General features: G+C 35.5%; 4 protein-coding genes across 6 annotated transcripts; 3 read left to right on the top strand and 1 right to left on the bottom strand.

Annotated features, from left to right (window-relative positions):
- The first annotated feature begins 1,805 nt into the window (after positions 1-1,805).
- Positions 1,806-7,434, top strand: LOC145140660 (uncharacterized). Its single transcript, XM_079074075.1, has 4 exons — positions 1,806-2,304; positions 2,347-2,421; positions 6,396-6,858; positions 6,927-7,434. Exons 1-4 carry the CDS (start codon positions 1,806-1,808, stop codon positions 7,432-7,434), a joined length of 1,545 nt encoding a protein of 514 aa, XP_078930201.1.
- A 2,254-nt stretch (positions 7,435-9,688) lies between these two features.
- LOC145137517 (GTP-binding protein) lies at positions 9,689-12,866 on the top strand. Its single transcript, XM_079071641.1, has 10 exons — positions 9,689-9,861; positions 10,164-10,367; positions 10,473-10,692; positions 10,791-11,015; positions 11,123-11,382; positions 11,461-11,681; positions 11,751-11,876; positions 11,961-12,134; positions 12,212-12,349; positions 12,427-12,866. Exons 2-10 carry the CDS (start codon positions 10,232-10,234, stop codon positions 12,769-12,771), a joined length of 1,845 nt encoding a protein of 614 aa, XP_078927767.1. The 5' UTR covers positions 9,689-9,861; positions 10,164-10,231; the 3' UTR covers positions 12,772-12,866.
- On the bottom strand, positions 12,842-15,361 carry LOC145137515 (Pentatricopeptide repeat (PPR) superfamily protein). Its single transcript, XM_079071640.1, has one exon. The coding sequence runs from the start codon at positions 15,267-15,269 to the stop codon at positions 12,993-12,995; it is 2,277 nt and encodes a 758-aa protein (XP_078927766.1). The 5' UTR covers positions 15,270-15,361; the 3' UTR covers positions 12,842-12,992.
- Positions 15,362-16,064: 703 nt separating this feature from the next.
- On the top strand, positions 16,065-20,156 carry LOC145140044 (disease resistance protein RPP2B-like). Of its 3 annotated transcripts, none has more exons than XM_079073663.1 (7): positions 16,065-16,114; positions 16,237-17,362; positions 17,511-17,834; positions 17,931-18,827; positions 19,049-19,610; positions 19,800-19,862; positions 19,952-20,156. In XM_079073663.1, exons 1-6 carry the CDS (start codon positions 16,074-16,076, stop codon positions 19,859-19,861), a joined length of 3,012 nt encoding a protein of 1,003 aa, XP_078929789.1. In that variant the 5' UTR covers positions 16,065-16,073; the 3' UTR covers position 19,862; positions 19,952-20,156. The 3 variants fall into 3 exon arrangements, with proteins under 3 accessions (XP_078929789.1, XP_078929788.1, XP_078929787.1); XM_079073662.1 differs by having other exon boundaries at positions 19,947-20,156; XM_079073661.1 differs by having other exon boundaries at positions 19,800-20,156.
- The last annotated feature ends 946 nt before the right edge of the window (positions 20,157-21,102 follow it).

Raw genomic sequence — 21,102 nt, 5'->3', positions numbered from 1 at the left:
CTACCTCAAAATATTTAGTTAATTTTTTAAAAAATAATAAGAATTAAATGAATAGAGTATATTGTATTTTTTTATTTTATTTATTTATTTATTTATTTTGTGGATTTTGCCTTTTTATAGATTATATGACAAAGTGTGAGTTTAATCAAAACCTAATGTATGATAAATGTGATTTTAATGCTATATTTGAACCGGAAAAGATGTTTTATAATTGTATTTTTTTTATTGTGTGAGAGGTTAATAAGATACAACGTAGCCAATATATTCATTTTAAGTATAAAAAATAGTTTTTTTTTTGAATTATGTAACATGATCTTTCATTTGATCTCATTGTCAGTGAAGAAACCACCGGAATCTAGACCTCAAGATATGTGGTGGCAATTATGGTTTAGTCTGATGTGCTCGGTGCTCGAGCAGAAGGTTTACGATGCTTGACACAAGGTCTGTAGTGCTCAAACCAACGTCAGATGTGCTCGATGAGCAAATATGCGATGTTCGGACTTATGGGTAAGTTTAGTTGATGACATTTTTTGGGTTTGACCCACAAGTAGTTTTTTATTGTAATCATAAAATAGATCTTCATGAACATTTATAATCCTAAGAAGAAAGTGTGTATGACATTGTATTTACTACAAGTATAATAAAATCTCTTTATATTTTGTGTGTGGGTTAGTTGATGACTCTAATCATGTTAGACCGAGTTAATTTTTTGGGATTTTTGCGCATTTTATTGTTGATGATTAACGATTCCTAATCCTAATGGTTTTTGTGAAAAATGTTATACGGAAAATGACACACATGACCTATGAACTTTCTAGGGTTTACCCTTTTAGTCACTAAACTTTTTAAGTGGCTTTATAAGGGAACAAACTTTATTTTATCGGGTCAATTAAGTCATTATGTCAATTGTGAAGGGGTCAGCCGGTCATATTCCTGCCACATGTGTTAGTTAATCCCCTGCCTTGCTGACTGTGTATGCCATGTCATTTACTAATAGTTTAACTTAAATGAGATCTTTTCCCGTCTACTGTTCACCGTTCACCACTTCCAACTCGTACGATAAACCCTTACTTTCGTTCTGTCTCCTCAAACCTCAAACATGGATCCCGTATTCATCCAAGTCGATGTGCATTTCCAAGGAATCTTTGCAAAATACCCCATACGCTACACCGGGGGGATTACTTAGAGGTTATCGAATATCGATTTTGCAGGCATGGACAAGATTGGGTGTTATGAATTTATCGAAAGGTTCACCGGAGAAAAGTGTGTGAAGCTCTATTACTGCCAACCAAATATTCATTTTCCCAAAGGTCTTACCTTAATTTCGAATGAGTTGGATTATGCCGATTTTATAGCAATAGCGTATGAATGTGGTGTTATACCGCCTATGTATGTAGACCATTTTGGTAATACTAATATGCAGGAATGGTTGGAAGAACACAAAGAATAGGTAGTGGATAAAATAGTGGAAGAAGTTCTTGATGGTGCAGGACTAGTTAAAGAAATTGAGACATGCCATTTGGATGATGAGGATGAAAATGGAAACGAAGATGAGGATGAGGATAAGGATGACTATGGGGCTGAGGATGTGGATGTGGATGCTGATGAAGATGAGGATAACCATAGCAAACCTCATTTTATCAAAAAGGATAATGGCCCTGATGTCGAAATGGGTGACAATGCATCTTTGGGGGGGGGGGGGCCCTTTGGAAGAAGCCATGGATGAGGATGAAGATGTTTATCCTCAGTTGCCAAACATTTTCAATGAAAAGCTTCACTGGAAGGAGCAGGAACCTTTGTTAGGTATGAGGTTTGAGAGTCCTAAACAATTGAAACACATGCTCTGTAACTATGCTGTTGCAAATGGTTATCAATTATGTTTTGTGAAAAATGATAGTAGACGGTTGCTAAAATGTTGTGATGGAAAATGTACATTTAGGGTTTGGGGTTCATGGATGAGTGATGATAAGTCTTTCCAAATCAATTCTCTTATTAGTGAGCACAATTGTTCAAAGAATTTCAAATTCGGATCAATTGTAACTTATAGATGGATGGGTACCCACTTTACCCAACAATTTTTCAACAATCAGAAGATGAGTGTGAGATTACTAAAAGAGGAGGTGAAAACCACTTTTGGCATTGTTGTAACTATGAGTCAGTGTAGGAGAGCCAAGAAGTATGCATTGAGTCTAGTTGAAGGCACGGTGGCAGAAAATTATGCTAGAATATGGTCTTACGGTGAGGAGATTAAAAGATCAAATCCAGGATCCACTGTTAAAATTTTTGTGGATACAATGCTTGATGGTAAGAATTAATTCAGCAAGATTTACATATGTTTTGATGCAGTCAAACAAGGGTGGCGTGGAGGGTGTAGACGAATCATTAACTTAGATGGTTGTTTCTTGAAAAGTTTTTGCCAAGGTGAGTTGCTGTGTGTTGTTGGTAGGGATGCTAACAATGGAATATTCCCAATTGCTTGAGCAGTTGTATGTGTGGAAAACAAGGAGAATTGGAAATGGTTCATTAAAAATCTTGCAGAAGATTTGGATTGTTGGAATGATGGAAGTGGTATGGTCTTAATTTCTAATTGTGACAACTGTCAATTTTTGGCCAAGTCAAAGTCAACTAAAGTCAGCAAGTCAAACCGGACAACTCATCTAACCCTTGTATATTAGGGTTTCCATTACGTTTCTTATTGTACAACTCGCAATCCTAATACAAAGTATCACTTAGAGTTTTCACGTGTTCGGAAATTCTAAACCCTAATTAGGGCAAGTGATGAATCTACTCGATAAAACATTATTCCTTAACCCTCGGAGGCATATAACAATCATAACGAGACTTAACGAGATTTACAAACCTTGCGTTACGAAGCCAAACACTCAAAAAAAGGTCACAAAAGAAGTCTCTCCCAATCTCTTTCATTCTATATCTCTCTACCTCAAATCTCTCCCAAATCTCTCCAAGTATGTGAAATATCTCCCAAATCTCTCTCTGTATGAGAAAACTCTCAAAGTATGTGAAATCTCTCCCAAATCTCTCTTTGTATGAGAAATCTCTCCAAGTGTGTGAAATCTCTCCCAAATCTCTCTTTGAATGAGAAATCTCTCCAAGTGTGTGAAATCTCTCCCAAATCTCTCTCTGAATGAGAAATCTCTCCAAGTATGTGAAATCTCTCCCAAATCTCTCTCTGTATGAGAAATCTCTCCAAGTATGTCAAATCTCTCCCAAATCTCTCTCTGTATGAGAAATCTCTCCAAGTATGTCAAATCTCTCCCAAATCTCTCTCAAAATCTCTCTCAACTGCTTATGATCACTCGGGGCATCCCGACCCTCAATTTAGTCGAAAACAGCTCGAAAACGGAAGTCTACGCGAAAAACAGCCTTAAGGAGCTGAACCTTCTTAGGAACCGAACCTCCTGAGAACCGAACCTCCTGAACCGAAACCTTGCATCAGAACCGAAACCCCCCTCATCCGAAATAGACCGAGGGTTCGGTCTATTTCGGTTCCCTGAACAATCCGAACCGAGACCTGACTTTCGGCTCTTCCCTTCCCACCTTCGGTCCGAAATCTTGACCATCGGTCCCTTCTGATGAGCCACCTGCGAGACTTCTCGGTTCCCATGCAACCGAACCCTACTCTCGATTCCTCTTCTACCTTCGGTTCTAAGGGCTAGGACCGAACTTTCAGCCCTGAATTTCGGAAATTGGCAGTTTTTGCCCGGTTTTCAATATTTTTAGCTTTTTGAGCCCGTTTTTCGAGATTTTAACACGGGATTTTCACCCAAACTCGTATTTGAACATAATAAACCATAAATAATCATATTTTAACATATAGAACCCCATACTTCATAATTAATCACATTTTTGGGGTATAATCCTTATCCAAGAAGAGTGGGTGGGATATTATTGTTGGAGTGTTGACCTTGCCTTAGTGTATGACACAAGCAACCACCCCATACCCACTCAATGACCATCCCTTGTCCTTCCACCATACCTGGTCATTTCATTGTCCTTTCCCACCATTTTTCCAGCCACACTCTTGGTCAAAGGCTAGAAACTCCCCTCTCTCCTCACATTTCTCTCATTTTCCACCAAAGAACAAACTTCATTCTCTCTCACTTTCTCTCTCTAAATTTCGAGATTCAAGGCTATTCTCCAAGCTTTTCTGCTACTTTTGGTAAGTATTATCATCCTCCATATGATTATTTCACTCCTTTCTACTCAAATCATGAGTTCCTTACACAAATATCGTCATATTTGTTGTTAGATCTTCGAATCATCAAGCATCTTCTAAGTGTTCTTGAGTGGAACACTTCTCTTCTTCATCATCCATCTTCTGAAATATCTCAAGGTGAGTTCATACCCCTACATTTTCATGTTTTCTTCAAGTTTTAAGGGGGGGAATACAAGTTAAAACACCAAAAACTTAACTAAACTCAAACAACAGCTTTCATCAGAAAAGTTGAGTCTTATTCACAGACTGTTTTGACTATCTTAAACTTAATATCTTTCAAAACTGTTTAATATGCAAATAGTTCAGCTTCATACCTTTAAAATGACTACTTTCACATCTCCATACGATTTTTCTACGATTTATGGTGATTTTTACAAAACTGTCTATCATTTCATAAACGAATTCGGACAAGTCTGTGAATATGAACATTATAACACAAGTTAAAGACTTCTAAAAATCATAATACAAATTATGAATAAACTAGACACATTTTGTGAACTCTCAGAATTTACGGATTCAGTTTTCGACTTCGTATAATTTTTCTAAAATAGTGTAGAAAGGTTAAAAACTAGTTAACAGCTTACAACTTTCATAACACTTTGTAATATGTTGAGCAAAGTGTATAACCATAAGTTCTAAATATTGAATGTATTTTCTTGTTAGTTCATCATCATAAACTGAAATTTAGTCATTCATGATAAGGTTTCTTCATTCATTTCGAACACATATAATAAACTACAATAAGCATAGTTTATGGATTTTTACTACATGAAAAAGGTTTTACTCTCAAAACAAATAGGTTTTTCATATACTACATGATAAACTATAATAGTAATAGTTTAAAGATTTCATATCACTAATTTATTATAAAAGGTGATTTTACTTCCTCCACGGAAGAGGTTTAATATCAAACTATGTGTAAACTAGTTAACTTAGGTTGTGAGGCAATTCTCTCCCCGTACGTTCGAGTACGGGATCCCAATTCCTGTAAGTTATAACCAGAGTCTCTTGTAGGGAGAGCGTGATAATTGTGTATAGATCTATATTGGGATTGACACCCCACACCTCGCTGCTAGCTACAGCCGGACCGGCAGGTCTGCGGGTGACAAGAGTCATAGTATCTTAACGTCTGAAAAACGTTGTGCAGGTTATTTCTCGTCATAGTATGGTTATAGCGACTCACATAGGTAGTTAACAATCTTTCAAGTTTACATGGAAAATTCTACTTTGAAAAGGGGTTTACTTCTAAAATAAACGATTTTATGTCGATTTAAACTTGCATGAATTACTTTAAGTATGGAAAAATACTTGTTATTTTCTCGGTCCTGTGATTTAGGACTACATAACTTTTATAAGGAAAATATTGGATTTTCTTTGGAAACATATTTCTATTAAAACTACATTTCATCTAGAATTGTTAGACTTCAGCTATAATTGCTAAGTGTATATGCTAGAGTTATATAAGGATCTAGTCACAATCGACTTAGAATTGGTGGGCCCGCCTTATCTCCTGTTCCTTGTTTGGTTGTGGACCTAGGGCAGACCCATTATATTCAACGGTTTATTTAACTTAAATTTTATATAACTTATATACGCTGGGCAATTATAGAAGGAATCTATGGGTCCTTCTAGGGTACATTATCGCATAACATAGGAGCATTCATTTCACACTTAATAAAGAAAATATTGGATTTTCTGGAAACATACTTTGTCGCTTTTACAAGGAAAACGGTCTCTTTCTCAAACAAAACTCTTATGAACTCACCAACTTAATTGTTGACACTTTTCAAAACTACTTGTATTCTCAGGAAATCAGTGAAACAGGAAACCAACAACATTTTGAGGATGGGACGTTAAATCGCTAAACAGTTCATTTTGTCATCATAATGTAATTGATTTTGAAACATATAAACATATACTATGGTGTAACCTTTTCAATTATATTTATGATGGTTGTATTTACTTTGAGCACTATTATACTCGTTGTTGTGATACTATACATGAAGTCCTCCACCCCCGGACGTTTCCGCCATCCTTGGTTTGGGGGTGTGACACTAATCAACACAAGGTATGTTTGTAAAGTATTTAACATAATATAATATATAATTTAATAAATATTTACATTTCTAACTTCACTTATTACTGGTACATATGCAAGGTTTGGTTGAGGCAGTCAAAGAAGTATTCCCAGCAGCAGAACATAGGCAGTGTGCTAGGTATATATATGCTAATTTTAGAAAGAGGTTTAGTGGAGCCAAGTTTGAAAATTTGTTTTGGAGAGCAAGCAAGGCAACAACTGAAGCACATTTTAACACATCCATGAAAGATATTGAAAATTTGAATCCTGAAGCGGTTAAGCATCTTATGGATAGAGATCCAAAGACTTGGTATCTAGCTTTTTTTAGAGTTCACAATTCATGTGAATATGTGGAGAATGGGTTTTCAGAGAGCTTTAATAGTGTCATTTTGGATGCTAGGAAGAATCCTATTATTAGTATGTTGGAGGACATTCGTATATATGTGATGCAAATGATGGTCACTATGAAACTCACAGGTGAAGGATGGAACCGTTATTCTGTTTGTCCAAACATCAGATTGAATATTCTCCAAAATGAGCAAAGGTATGCATACTTTTATTTCATACATAACTTACCTCTGTCAACTCTAAAATTTGTATTGCTTTATGTAGGCATTGGCAGGTTGTGTCTTGTGGGAGTATGAAGTTTGAAACAAGGAATATGGATGAGTCATACGTTGTCGATGTTACAAAAAAGGAATGGAGTTTTAGATTATGGCAACTAAATGGGTATGGTTGTGTTCATTCAGTAGCTACATTAGCTTTTTTAAACATAACACCTGATGGGCCATATGTAAACTCTATGTACTTGGCAGCCTTCTTCCATAATACTTACAAAAAGTCTATTAGTGGCATGAATGGGATGAACATGTGGCCTTCAACAACCTTTACACCTCCATTGCCTCCTTTGAAAAGAATAATGCCAGGCAGGCCAAAAGTCAAAAGAATAAGGGATGCTTATGAAATGTTTGGAAAACACACTGTTTCAAAGGCAGGAAAAAAGGTTTCTTGTGGCATATGCAAAGAAAAAAGGGCACAACAAGACCACTTGCACTCAAGTGCCAAGGCCAAACTAATGTCACAAAGAAACAAAAAATCTTGCAAACACAAGAATCAGTGAATATGCAAGGTGTTGAAGAAGATGTTGTTATGGGTGATACAGTTGAGCCACAAGTTGTTGAAGTTATGATGGTAAACGAATCTGAGCAAGTGGTGAGGGTTAATGAAGCTGAGGAATAGGTAAGGGTTAATCAAGTTGTTAGGCAAGTGAAAACTACGGGTCAACCAAGCAAAAGTAAAAAGTCAGAGAGAATTCTTAAACTAAAGCTTGCAAATAGAGTTGAAGGTGAAGGTAGTAGTGTTGGATCACCAATGGAGTTAGATTAATTACACTTGTAATTGTGTGTCTGTAATGTGGATTGAACAAGGGAATTTATGTTTGCTATGTTGATGTATGTTATACAAATCATAACATTTGATATTTGGATGTGTGTTTGTATTTATAATATGTTTGGTATGTCATGTTATTATTAAATTAGGGATATTTTGGTCATTTGAATCAGTTAAAGCAATAGGTGTATGGTATGTCATGTTATTATTAAATTAGGGGTATTTTGGTCATTTGAATCAGTTAAAGCAATAGGTGTATGGTATTTCATTTTTTTTATTAAAGTAGGGGTATTTTGGTCATTTGAATAAGTTAAAGCAATAGGTGTATGCTATTTTATGTTTTTTTATTAAAGTAGGGATATTTTGGTCATTTGAATCAGTTAAAGCAATAGGTGTATGGTATTTCATGTTTTTTTATTAAAGTAGGGGTATTTTGGTCATTTGAATCAGTTAGTACAATATTTGTATGGTATTTCATTTTTTTTATTAAAGTAGGGGTATTTTGGTCATTTCAATAAGTTGAAACAATAAGTGCATGGTATTTCATGTACTTATTAAAGTAGGGGTATTTTGGTCATTTCAATCAGTTAATATAATAGTTGTATGCTATTTCATGTTATTATTATAGTAGGGGTATTTTAGTCATTTCAATCAGTTGAAACAATAAGTGTATGGTATTTCATGTCCTAATTAAAATAGGGGTATTTTGGTCATTTCAATCAGTTAATACAATAGGTGTATGCTATTTCATGTTATTATTATAGTAGGGGTATTTTAGTTATTTCAATCAGTTGAAACAATAAGTGTATGGTATTTCATATACTTATTAAAGTAGGGGTATTTTAGTTAATCGAAGAAGTTAAATTACATACAATTCCCCCAGGTGTATTAGTCTCATTTTAATTAGTAAAAGAGGGCATGTGAATGTTAGTTTAGGGGTATTTTTGTCATTTTAATTTGTTAAAGAACTAGAGATATTTCAATCATTATTTTTTATGTTAATAAACCAATCAGGGGTATTAGTGGCAATTTATATTATTTCACCAAACCCACTAAGGGTATTTCAGTCAATATGTATTATGTCACCAAACCCAGTAGGGGTATTTTAGTCATAACTTTATTATTCAAATTTGGCAATCACAAATACAACAAAGTAAAGGGGTATCCTAATTTTATTTTTAGGGTAACCCAAAAAAAATTTCGGGGTACTTGGGCTTCCCCGGTTCAATTTCAGTTTTAAACCCAAATCTTAATCGAATCCTTAGCTAACCTCAAGTCTTGTTATATAAACATGAAGTTGAAGTATATTTTGATACTTGAATCGATGTGGGATTCAAAGTAGATATCAAATGAAGTATGAGGATAACAGGCTTATATAATAGACAAAAATGGTTGAGTTTACATATGTTTGGCGATGTGGGATAGAATAGCTGGGAAAATAAAGCAAAAATAAACAAAAAATATGCAAGGAGCAAGAATTAAACCTGAGATCTTTATTTTAGTAAGGCAGCTCCTTAACCAACAGCTCTACTATTTGTTTGTGTTTATAATTGAAGGGATACATATATATACATTATACCGAAAAAAAATTGAAGAATTCGTAAACAAAAATTACACTACCGAAAAAAATTTGAGGGGTATCCCGGGATAGGATCCGCCTGTGAACCAGGTTATGAATTGTGCCATTTTAGGGCAAAAGCTTCACAATTTATACGGAGGCGGGTGAACAGTGTGAACTTGGGACTTACGTTTCATATTCCAAAACGACGCCGTTTGGGTCCAAGACTTAAATTCAATGTCACCATGTCATCGATGATGTGTAAAATTGGGACGATGTGGCAAGGTTACCGGGTATAACAAGTCAAGGGGACTAAATTGCTAGGTTGCAACACAATTCACTTAAAAAGTTTAGTGACTAAAAGGATAAACCGGAGTTTTTATACCAAAATAATGTCATACACTTTATACTCGAGTTTTTATACCAAAATACCCCATTAGGATCCCTTGTTTGATTGCTGCTGGTCTTTGACACCCGCTTCTACGCATTGGCTGGCTACAGTCATATCTCAATCAATCCCCACAAAAGTTACTGCTGGCCTGAGTCTTCACCGCTTTGCGATCAGTTTCTTCTTTCCCAGAAAATTTTGTAACTAATCAGGTACTGCTCCCTCTATGTCTGTTTCTTTTCGCAAAACATTGAAAAAGACTTTAGAATGGTTGCAGGAACAACTTTTAATTTTTATGACTCTTTCTGTAATGATTCAATCCAACTCTTTTTTCGTGTTTTTATCTCAAGGGAAATTCACCAAAATTCACTTTGTTCAACTTCTTTATTGCTGGAGCTGTAGTTGGTCTAATTATTCATTCGAATGCGTTTTCTGTTCATTGTAGTTTAAACGTACACCAGGTGTTCGACGTAATGCTAATGTCTAATTTCTCTTATTTCATATTTGTCCTCAGGCGCAAAATAGGTTACATTTTGCAATCAGAATACAGGTTTATTAATCATCACAAGCAGTTCTTAATGCATGTCTCTCTCACGTGTTCATACTCTTTCACGTCAGAAGATCTTCTACCACTTTCGTATCACAACTCTTCTACCAAGAAACTTAGTCCACCACTCAATCTACAATGAACGTTCTCCTCCTTTACAGTTCAATAAAGGTATTATGCACATGTGAATTTATACAACACATATACAATTTGTACATCTCCTAAAAGGACAGGAAAACATGATCTTGAGATGTTGAGATTGTTTTTCATTGCTAGGTTCACACTTCCATCATTCTACTTTCGAAAATAGACATTGGTTTTCTACCATTCGAGCTCATGATGATGTAAGCAATGATATCAAAGACTCTTGTGTTGAAACCAGTGGGACCCAGTTAAGTGGAAAACCAGTTGAATTCAGCAAAGTAGATGCCCGCTTGCTTCCAACTGTACTTCTTATTGGCAGACCCAATGTTGGCAAATCTGCATTGTTTAATAGGTTAGCTGTTCTTGGATAGTTACATACATACATACATTTATATCTACATACATACATACATACATACATACATACACATTGTGTGGGATCTATTGTAGGTTGATTAGAAGGAGAGAGGCACTTGTGTACAACACTCCTAATGACCATGTGACTAGAGATATACGAGAGGGGATTGCAAAATTGGGTGATTTAAGATTTAAGGTGTTGGATTCAGCTGGTTTAGAGGCTGAAGCTTCATCTGGTTCTGTTCTTGAAAGGACTGCAGAAATGACAGCAAATGTGTTGAGGATGTCCAATCTTGCACTATTTCTCATAGATGCAAGGTTAGCTTCATAACCTGTTCATTTGGATATCTGTTTTGATTAAAAGCTTTAGTTTTTGTTTATCTTGAGTGTATGATATAATAATATCTTTATTTGTTGTTGATTAGAGATGGATTGCAGCCTATGGATTTGGATGTTGGAAAGTGGCTTAGAAAGCATGCTCCTGGAATCAAGATTATTATGGTGATGAATAAAGCCGAATCACTTGATGATGGATTTGGTTCAGTTGATGCTGCTTCTGGTGAAGCCCAAATCTTGGGATTTGGAGATCCCATTCCTCTCTCAGCTGAAACCGGTTTGGGTATGAATGATTTATATGAAGTTCTTAGACCACTTCTTGAGGAACATATGCTGAAGAATATCAATGGTAAGATTATTCATACATTATATCATCCTACTTTCATTTCTTTCTATAACAGGCTATAATCTTTATATTGCAACTTAGAATCTGTGGATGAAAGTAATGAAGATTGTGAGTCTAGTGAGCAAGAGGATGAGTCAAAGTTACCATTACAGCTGGCATTTGTAGGACGACCTAATGTTGGAAAGTCAACCTTGTTGAATGCAATTCTGCAGGAAGATCGTGTTCTTGTGGGCCCAGAAGCTGGTTTAACTAGAGATTCAGTTAGAGTTGAGTTTCAGTATGAAGGGAGAACGATATACATGGTAAAACACCTTACAATTCTCTTTTCCGTTTTCAGTTCCATTGTAAATGACCATTTTACCCTTGTATAGGTTGATACTGCGGGTTGGTTACAGAGGACAAAGTCGGAAAAAGGACCAGGGTCCTTGAGTGTTGTCCAGTCAAAGAAAAATCTAATGAGGGCTCATGTTGTTGCTTTGGTCCTCGATGGCGAAGAGGTTTGGTTGAATAATTGAATTCTACACTTTCTTGCATAAATATGTTCACAAGGGTAAAATGGTCATTTTGGTCTCTTTGTGAAGGTTTCAAAAACTCGGAAAAGCATGACACATGATGAAGTAGTGATAGCAAGAAGATCTATAGAAGAAGGGAGAGGTTTGGTAATAATTGTGAATAAGATGGATCTTCTCAAAGATAAATTATATGATCGGGTTGTTAAAGCTGTTCCTGAAGAGATTCAGACAATCATACCCCAAGTAAGCTACGTTTCTTTTTGACTTAATGGAGAAAATTTTGGTTTGAATTTTGAAATATTTGATTTTTGATTTGACAGGTGGCAGGGATCCCGGTTGTATTTGTTTCAGCATTAGAGGGAAAAGGAAGAATAGATGTGATGGAGGAGGTGATTCAAACATACAAAAAATGGTGTTTAAGGTTATCAACTGCTCGCCTTAATCGTTGGTTATGCAAGGTATATTTTTATTAGGGCAAATTTGTAAGAAAAAGTAATAATGGAAATAAATGAAAGTATGATGCTATTTCTTTTAGGTGATGAGCCGACATTCATGGAAAGATCTTGCATCTCAGCCAAAAGTGAAGTATTTCACACAAGTGAAAGCCCGACCACCGACTTTTGTCGCGTTTGTTAGTGGAAAAACACGGCTTTCAGACACGGATTTAAGGTTCTTAACAAGATCTTTAAAGGAAGACTTTGATATGGGTGGGATACCCGTTCGTATTTTGCAGCGTGTTGTCCCAAAAAAAGGCACAACTGGCAGTAGCAGTAGCAGTAGCAGTAACAGTAACAGTAATAGTAAAAGTAAGAAAAATGGCGGGAAATTCGTTGCGGGAGAGGCATCCGACAAGAGGATACTCAATGTGGTGAAAGATTAAACTATACATTAAAGGGTTGTACATTGTAGACGAAAATCATCTACTTAAATCACGGAATTTGTTTCGAGGGTTTTTTATTTTATTGGCATTTTGTTTTTCTTTTTCTTTTATATAATCGAGTGGGAGTCCATGTCCCACCTTTTGAGCTAGATAAAGAATTTCAATTTTGTTCTACTAGCATCGGTCTCAGTCCAATACATGCAAAAACACAGTTTTGTAACCTACCAATAATCGTTGCAAGAGCATAAACCATCACGAAACAAATGAAACCTATTATTATCCCTTACAATAATCTCTCTACCTTCCAACTTTGACAAAATCTTCATAGCTTCATGACAATCCCAACAAACCCTTAAATTCTTCACAATTCTAATACTACTTCCTTTTTCACTCACAAGAATAGCAAAACAAACAGCTAACTTCTCACTATGAGTCCCAACCATCTCTTCCTTCTCTTCATCTTCAACATCTCTCAACACACTCTCCTTATCGACATTATACCCAACCACCCTCATTTTCTTTCTTAATTCCATTAATAACTTGTATATATCATCCGATCTTTCGTGTGACTTATCACCTACAATAAACTTATGTAATTTCCCATTATACTCCACGAAACTCCATCCGGTTGTTTTCTTTACTCCTATTACTTTCATTTCCTTTCTTACCCTCTCAACATCACCCCATTTCCCCATTGAAGCGTACATATTTGAAAGCAAAACATAATTACCCGAATTTTGTGGCTCAATTTTGAAAAGCTCATTTGCTGCAAACTCTCCGAGATCAATTCGTTTTCGAATTCGACTCGCGTTTAGAAGCGAACCATATACACCTGCGTGAGGTGCCATTGGCATTTTTTCAATTAACTTTTTGGCTTCATCAAGCTTACCCACTCGACCTAATAAGTCAACCATGCATGCATAGTGGTCAACATCTGGGGTGGTGATGGATTCGAATAGTTTTTCACCTTCTTTTATTAGTCCTGAATGACTACAAGCTGTTAAAACACCGATATATGTGATTCTATCGGGTTGAAAACCATCTTTTTTCATCTTTTTTATTAAATCGATAGCTGAAAATCCATCACCATGAGCTGCAAAACCTGTAATCAAAGTGTTGAAGGAGATAACATCGTGTTGTTTCATTTTGTTAAAGATTCTTTGAGCTTCTTTCATGTTTCCACATTTGGAGTACATAAAGATTAAAGAATTGTAACCCGAAATACTCAGATTGATTTGGTTTTCGTTTATGATTTTTAAAGCCCAGTTTCCTAACTCCAATGCTCCTAAATGGCCACATGCAGATATCACACTTACCATGGTAACTTCATCTGGTTTTATGTTTTTAGAACACTTGATCATTTCCTTGAAGATATCAATTGCCATTGTTGATTGACCATTTTGTGCATAGCCAGCAATCATTGAGTTCCATGACACTACATTCTTCCCTGGCATTTTATCGAACAGTTGTCTTGCAGAATTTAAATCACCAACACGTGTATATGCAGAAATCATTGCATTCCATGTGACAGCATTTCTGAAAGCACCCAACTCGTTAAAAATCTTTCTAGCAGCTTCAAGATTCCCACATTTTGCATACATGTCAAGTAATGCAGTATGAACAAAGCTATTCAATCTAACATTCTTCTCATTGAGCATTTTCACAAGTGAATTTGCAAGTTTAGGATCTGCACGTTCTGAACATGATGAAATGACAGAAACCCATGTTGTTTCATCAGGTTGAACATTGGAACTAATCATCTTGTTGAACAATTCTATAGCCTCTTCTGCAAACCCATTTTGGGAGTATCCTGATAACATTGCATTCCAAGAAACAACATTTTTCTCTTGCATTTCATCGAAATACATCCTTGCTGTTGCCAAATCTTGAATATTTGAATATCCTGTAATCATTGCAGTCCATGTGATCACATTTCTCTCAGGCATTAACGTAAACAGTTTATGAGCTTCAACCCTTTTACCCCATCTCCAATACCCAGAAATCATGGAGTTCCAATCTGCAGCCATCCTCTCAGACATTTCATCGAACAGTTTACGTGCAAAACAAATAGGCCCATATTTCGCATACATACCCATGATAGCATTACGTACGTAACGATCAGACTGATGTCCTGTTTTCAAAACATGACCATGTAAGACAATCGCGTCCTTTCCGAATGATTTAATCACGATCGGAAACACAAATGCGTCTGGTGTGATACCGGAGATCCGCAAACTATGAAAGAGGGTGATGACATCAGCATGGGCTCCGACGTGGGAGTAGAACTTGAGCATGTTAGTGAACACGTAGACATTTGGTTGGTCTGTGGAGTTGAAAATGAGGCGGGTGTAGAAAGGTGGCGCACGGAGGCGCGTGCAGTGGCTGATGAGGAGTGACACCCAGTAGTTATGGTTGTGGAGTGAATGCTGAATGATCTGCGCATGGAGCTGTTTCAAGTGTTTGAAGCGGGATATTGCAGTGGCGTTCAAATGTGACATTTAAAACTTAAAAGCTTTGGTTTATGAGTTTGTAGGAAGATTATAAGTTGTTTCCTTTTTGTAAGTTTCTAGGAAGGTTATATGAGGACAAACAGAAGGATCTATTCCAAATCAAGTTGCATTTAATTATACTACATAAGGCCTGATATATGAAGTCTATAGAAGAGATATTTGAATATAAAGATAGATTGAGAAATTGGTTGATTGTGACACAATAATTAATATAGAATTAAAGCCTTTCTTGTTATGATAATGAGTCCCAATCATCCCCTTTCCTCTCTCGAATTTCTTGAAGATTTTTAAGTATTCATAATGGCTATTCTGGATGAACTTTGTGAAGGATCTTCATCTTCTTCACTAGCTCATGATCACATATATGATGTGTTCCTAAGTTTTAGAGGTGTAGACACCCGTCATAGTTTCACAGACCACCTACTCAAGGCACTGGTTGATGCCAACATTCACACCTTCTTGGATGATGAAGATATCCAAACAGGAGAAGATCTTAAACCAGAACTTGATAGAGCAATCAAAGGTTCAAGGGCTTCTATTGTCGTGTTGTCCAAGAACTATGCTTCTTCAACATGGTGCCTTGATGAACTTGTATTGATCCTTGAGAGGCGTAGGACCTCTGATCATATTGTCATCCCTATTTTCTATCATGTTAACCCCACAGATGTTAGGAAGCAAGAAAGCAGCTTTGGAGGTGCATTAGCAAAGCATAAACAAAGAATGGAGGCTGAGACAAATGTGGAGAGGAAAAGTCAATGGGTTCAAAAGATTCAGCAATGGAAGAAAGCACTTATGGAAGTTGCCAATCTAAAAGGGAAGGATGCATATGGCCGGTAATTACTATGAAGTACTTTGAAATTTTAACCATAACATCGTTTTAAAAAGTTGTCTTTCATATTTGGTTTGTTTTGTTTCCAAATTAGTGTTTGTAGTTCTAAATGAAGTAAGTTTTCAGGCGAGAGACAGAATTTATTGAAGAAATTGTTGCGGACATTGAAGCTACAGTAGGTGTACACTCTCAGCCTGAATTACCACTCCTTTTTGGGATGCAATATTCCATTCATTCCATTACTTCATGGTTGAAAGATGGATCCTTGCATACTGCTGACATTCTCACTATTTCGGGTATGGATGGGATTGGGAAAACATCTTTGGCTAAATATGTATATGGCTTACACAATCATGTTTTCGACAGAAGTAGTTTTATTGAAGATATTGGGAGGAGAAAAGCACAACAGTTTAATGGATTTCTGGATTTACAGAAACAACTATTTGATGACATTTCAAAAACAAGTTTGGTTCAAGTTCGGGATGTTTCTATTTATACGCATAAGATTGAGAATGTTCTACTTCGTAAAAAGGTGTTTCTAGTTCTTGATGGTGTTGATAGCCTTGAACAATTGGATGTCTTACTTGGGAACAAAGGTTTTCATCCGGGAAGCAAAATTATAATAACAACCAAAGACGTCTCTTTGGCACAAGGTTATGTACTCTTCCACTCCATAGCTCAACCTAAACATACAAAACACTTACTTGAAGGCTTACATAAGACTGCATCTCTACAACTTCTAAGTTTTCATGCATTCATGTGCAACTTTCCCATGAAAGGTTATGAAGAGGTGTCGAAAAAGCTTGTACATTATTGTGAAGGGCATCCTTTGGCTCTTGAGATTTTGGGAAAGTCTCTACGTAAGCGAGATGTAGCAGAATGGGAGGACTACATAGATGGGCTAAAGAAAGAAACTGATTCTCGTATAAAAAAGATATTGCAAATGAGCTTTGACTCATTGCTATCCAAAAATGATAAGGAATTGTTTAAGCATATTGTTTGCTTTTTCATTGGAAAAGATAGAGAGTTTACTGAAACAATACTTAAGGCATGTGGTATTCGCACACTACTTGGGATGGGGAATCTTATTGATGGATGCCTTCTTAGGATCGGACCAAACAACGTGTTGAGAATGCATAATTTGCTTCAAGAATTTGGGAGAGATATAATTGATCAAGAATCTACGAAGCCATGGAAACGGAGTCGACTATGGCGTCATGAAGAGTCATTAAGTGTGTTGAATCAAGAAAAGGTAACATACTATATATACTTCATAATAATCCTTCGTTTTTGTATCATTTAGTATTGTTATATATATATATATATATATATATATATATATATATATATATATATATATATAACCTTCTACCATTTTCTAATTTTACCTTTCTTTTTAGGGTAAGGAAAATCTTCAAGGTCTTGTCCTTGACATGAAAATGCTTGAGAAAGAGGGGTTACAAGGACCGTTCGAATTGAAAAAAGATGCCTTTAGTAAGATGGGTAACCTAATGTTGCTTCAACTCAATTATGTACAATTCAATGAGCTCTATAATAATTTTCCAAAAGACCTAAGATGGTTGTGTATGCATGGCTTCCCTTTAGACTATATACCTTCAAACCTATGTCTGCAGAGTCTGGTTGCTCTTGACATGTCTTTTAGCAACTTCAAAACGCTTGATATGTCTTATAGCAACCCAAAAAAAGTTTCCAAGAGCCAAAAGGTAAGAAATCCATAGCTTCTGCTTCAACCTTTTCTTCTTCCACATTGAGTAAAGGAAATTTGTTGATATCTTTTTTGTGCTACTTTAAATTATCAGTCGGACAACAACTCATGCTCAAGATATAAACGGTTGCTTGGATCATTAAAGATTCTTAATCTCAGTTTCTGTACTCAACTTTCTAGTCTCAGTGGCTTTTTCGAACTACCTGCACTTGAGCGATTGTTACTTTCAAGTTGCCAAAGCTTGATTGAGGTTTGTGAATCAATTGGACTATGTGAAGAACTTGTCCTCATTGATCTAAGTTACTGCAATAAGATTAACAAGCTTCCAAAAAGCATAGGCAAGTTAAAGAAGGTTAGAACATTATCGCTAAACGGCTGTTTAAATCTATTTGAATCTCCAATTGAGATGAACAATATGAAGTCGGTCAAATTGATGAAGGCCAATGACATTAGCACAAACCCTCAAGCCAACTCCATTGCATCCATAATTCCAGTATCTATTTTTCAGTTTTTACCCACTTCATTAGTAACCTTGTCGCTTGAAGACTGTAAGTTGGTTAATGAATCCTTTCCCATGGATTTTAGTAGCCTACCAAATTTGATGAATTTGCATTTAGATGATAATCTAATTGTTTCCTTACCTCATTGTGTGAAAAGCCTCGGTAAGCTGGAGGTGCTTGGTTTGGCTTATTGTGGTATGATGAAGACGATAAAGCATCCTCCAAGTACCCTAAAATATTTGGACTTAATGGGGTGCACTTCGCTACAACAATTGGTATTTAATCCAGAAATGTCCCCTCTCATGCTAGAACCTTTAAAATATGATATACCACGATTGTCTCTTGAAATAGATGGCATGGTCAAAATCCAGCCTCTAGCACATGTTGAAGAAGAGGTATTATGTTCTTTGGGCTGGAAAAATATGGAGTTAGTCAAACATCAAGAAGTGAACATTGGGACTAAAAACGAAACACGAAAACATCCGGTTCAGGTTCTTTATCTTATCCGTTACTATGTATTATTTGTATATGTATCTAATTGGTGTCATCGATGAGAGCCTACTGGTTGAGGTGCAGAATTCCACATAGGAGGTCTAGGGTTCAAACCCTGACATGGTGTTCTGCACTTGACCTCCCATGTGGGCCCTAGGGTGGGTTGATATTTACCATTTTTCTAATCATACTAATTAAATTATACTTCTACATTTGGCAGATATTTTATGAATTTGGAATATTTAGCACTTATTATTGCGGGAAAGAGATTCCAAATTGGATTAGTTATAGAAGCAAGGGGTCATCAATATCTTTTACCATGCCATGGTCTCCTAACAATCTTCGAGGCTTGAATTTTTGTTTCGCGTATACAGTTCCAAGTGCTCTTTTTAATTTTTTGCCAGACATCATAGTTAGTAATATAACAAAGAAGCAGATTTGGATGTACGTTCATTGTGCTTGGGCAGTTTATATAGTTGAAGGAGTATGGTTAAGCCATTGGATGTTTACGAAGAACGAGATGGAATATGGTGACCTAGTTACTATTACCCAACAAGAGGACACGCATGGTATTGCTGTTACTATAAAGGAGTGTGGGATTAGCCTTGTGTATGATGATGGAATCATGGAAGATTGGTTGGGTTATTACAAATCGTGGAATCACATTATTGGTGGAGATCTTTCTGGTTTTCAGTTAACAAGTGGAGCATACGTCCTAGAATGCCATCGTTTTTGGGAAGATAACAATGTTACTCTAGATGAAAATGAAGCTAACTATAAAGGTATGTGCCTAAATCTTCTGATAATTGTTTCTCTCATGTTCATGGTAGATTACATATACTAATAATATGCTAAATTCCCACATACACAAAGACATCAATAATTTATCTTGATGGTGTTTTAATGATATATAATTTGTGCTTAATTTTTTGCGATTATTACCAAATATTTAATCTATTTCATCTTATTAGATAAGCAAGTGTATTTTAGAGCTTTCTCTCAAAGGAAGCATGGCGAATTGGATAGCTCCTAAGGTACCTTTATATCCCGAAAACATAATTTTCATCACATAAAAAAACAAATGTTACAAGTTTATATAAAATATGTTTTCATGCAAGCTTAGCATGAAACGAAATATGAGAGTGAAAACTTGGAGCTCAAGATTTATGATTTTGGAATCGGATATATAAGTATACTTCAAGAGCCTCGCGTGGAAAATATCAATAGGCAAAAAGAAATACTGCCTAACAGTGCAGATACTTGTGGTTAGAGACGTATGTTTATTTGATCGGTTGGATATACCTTAGTAACTTTAGTATTTTTGATGTATTGACATTTGACTTAGTATTAATGCTTTTGCTGATATTTGATTAAGACAACTCACGATTTTATATTCTAAATATTACTGTTTATTTAACGTTTGAAAATAATTCAGTTTTTTTTTTTTTTTTTTTTTTTTTTTTTTTTTTTTTGTAGTCTTACTATGAAAATAAGTTTTGAAAGTATAAAGAAAAGTTCAAATTGGGATTGGTTTGCATGATGTCACACTTTATGATCCAAAAGAGTCATAAACTCCCATGTTTTGTAGTTTGTAGCAATAAAAGTACAATTTTGCTCACTCGCAATCATGTACTACATCAAAAACCAAACATATATATACTATATCAAGATGACAAAATTAGAAATCATTATCATAAGATACAATGTATATGAAGTAAAGATTGAAGTCAATTATGTTCGTGTATATATCATCAGTTGGCCGTGTATATATGATCGGTTGGCCCACATATTTATCAAATCATTGGACGAACAAAAGTTAAAGTTTTTAATTGGTGAATTATGCATGATTTCTCATTAAAGAAACCAAAAAATGTCCGTTTTTATTCATTATTTTTATTCTTTTTATATTTAAAACCCATAAATATTTTCCATAATTCTTTCAACAAAAATCTAAAAACAAAATTATAATTTGGGCGGCCTAAAACAACTCAAGGCTGCCTCTTACAACTCAAGTTGTCAGGACAACTTGAGTTGTGTAAGGTTGAAATACTTTCTAAAATGGAAAATTTTCGTATTTGTTCTTATTAAACATTTAAATATCGTATTTACCCGGTCTAAACTCTAAATATCATATTTGTCCTTCTTAATCTTTTAAAATATCTGATTTTTCCAAATCTATTTTTTGATTATTTTTATTGATTTATAATTCTTTTTTTTATAACCTTAAATCATTATGATTGAAAATAGATATTAAATGGACAATAATGCCCTTAC

This window comes from Lactuca virosa, chromosome 9 (assembly GCF_052849685.1).
Source record: "Lactuca virosa cultivar CGN04683 chromosome 9, Lactuca_virosa_CGN04683_v6, whole genome shotgun sequence".
NCBI classification, from domain to species: Eukaryota; Viridiplantae; Streptophyta; class Magnoliopsida; order Asterales; family Asteraceae; genus Lactuca; species Lactuca virosa.
Note: the sequence above shows the minus strand (reverse complement) of the source record. Positions and strands in the feature narration are given on the sequence as shown.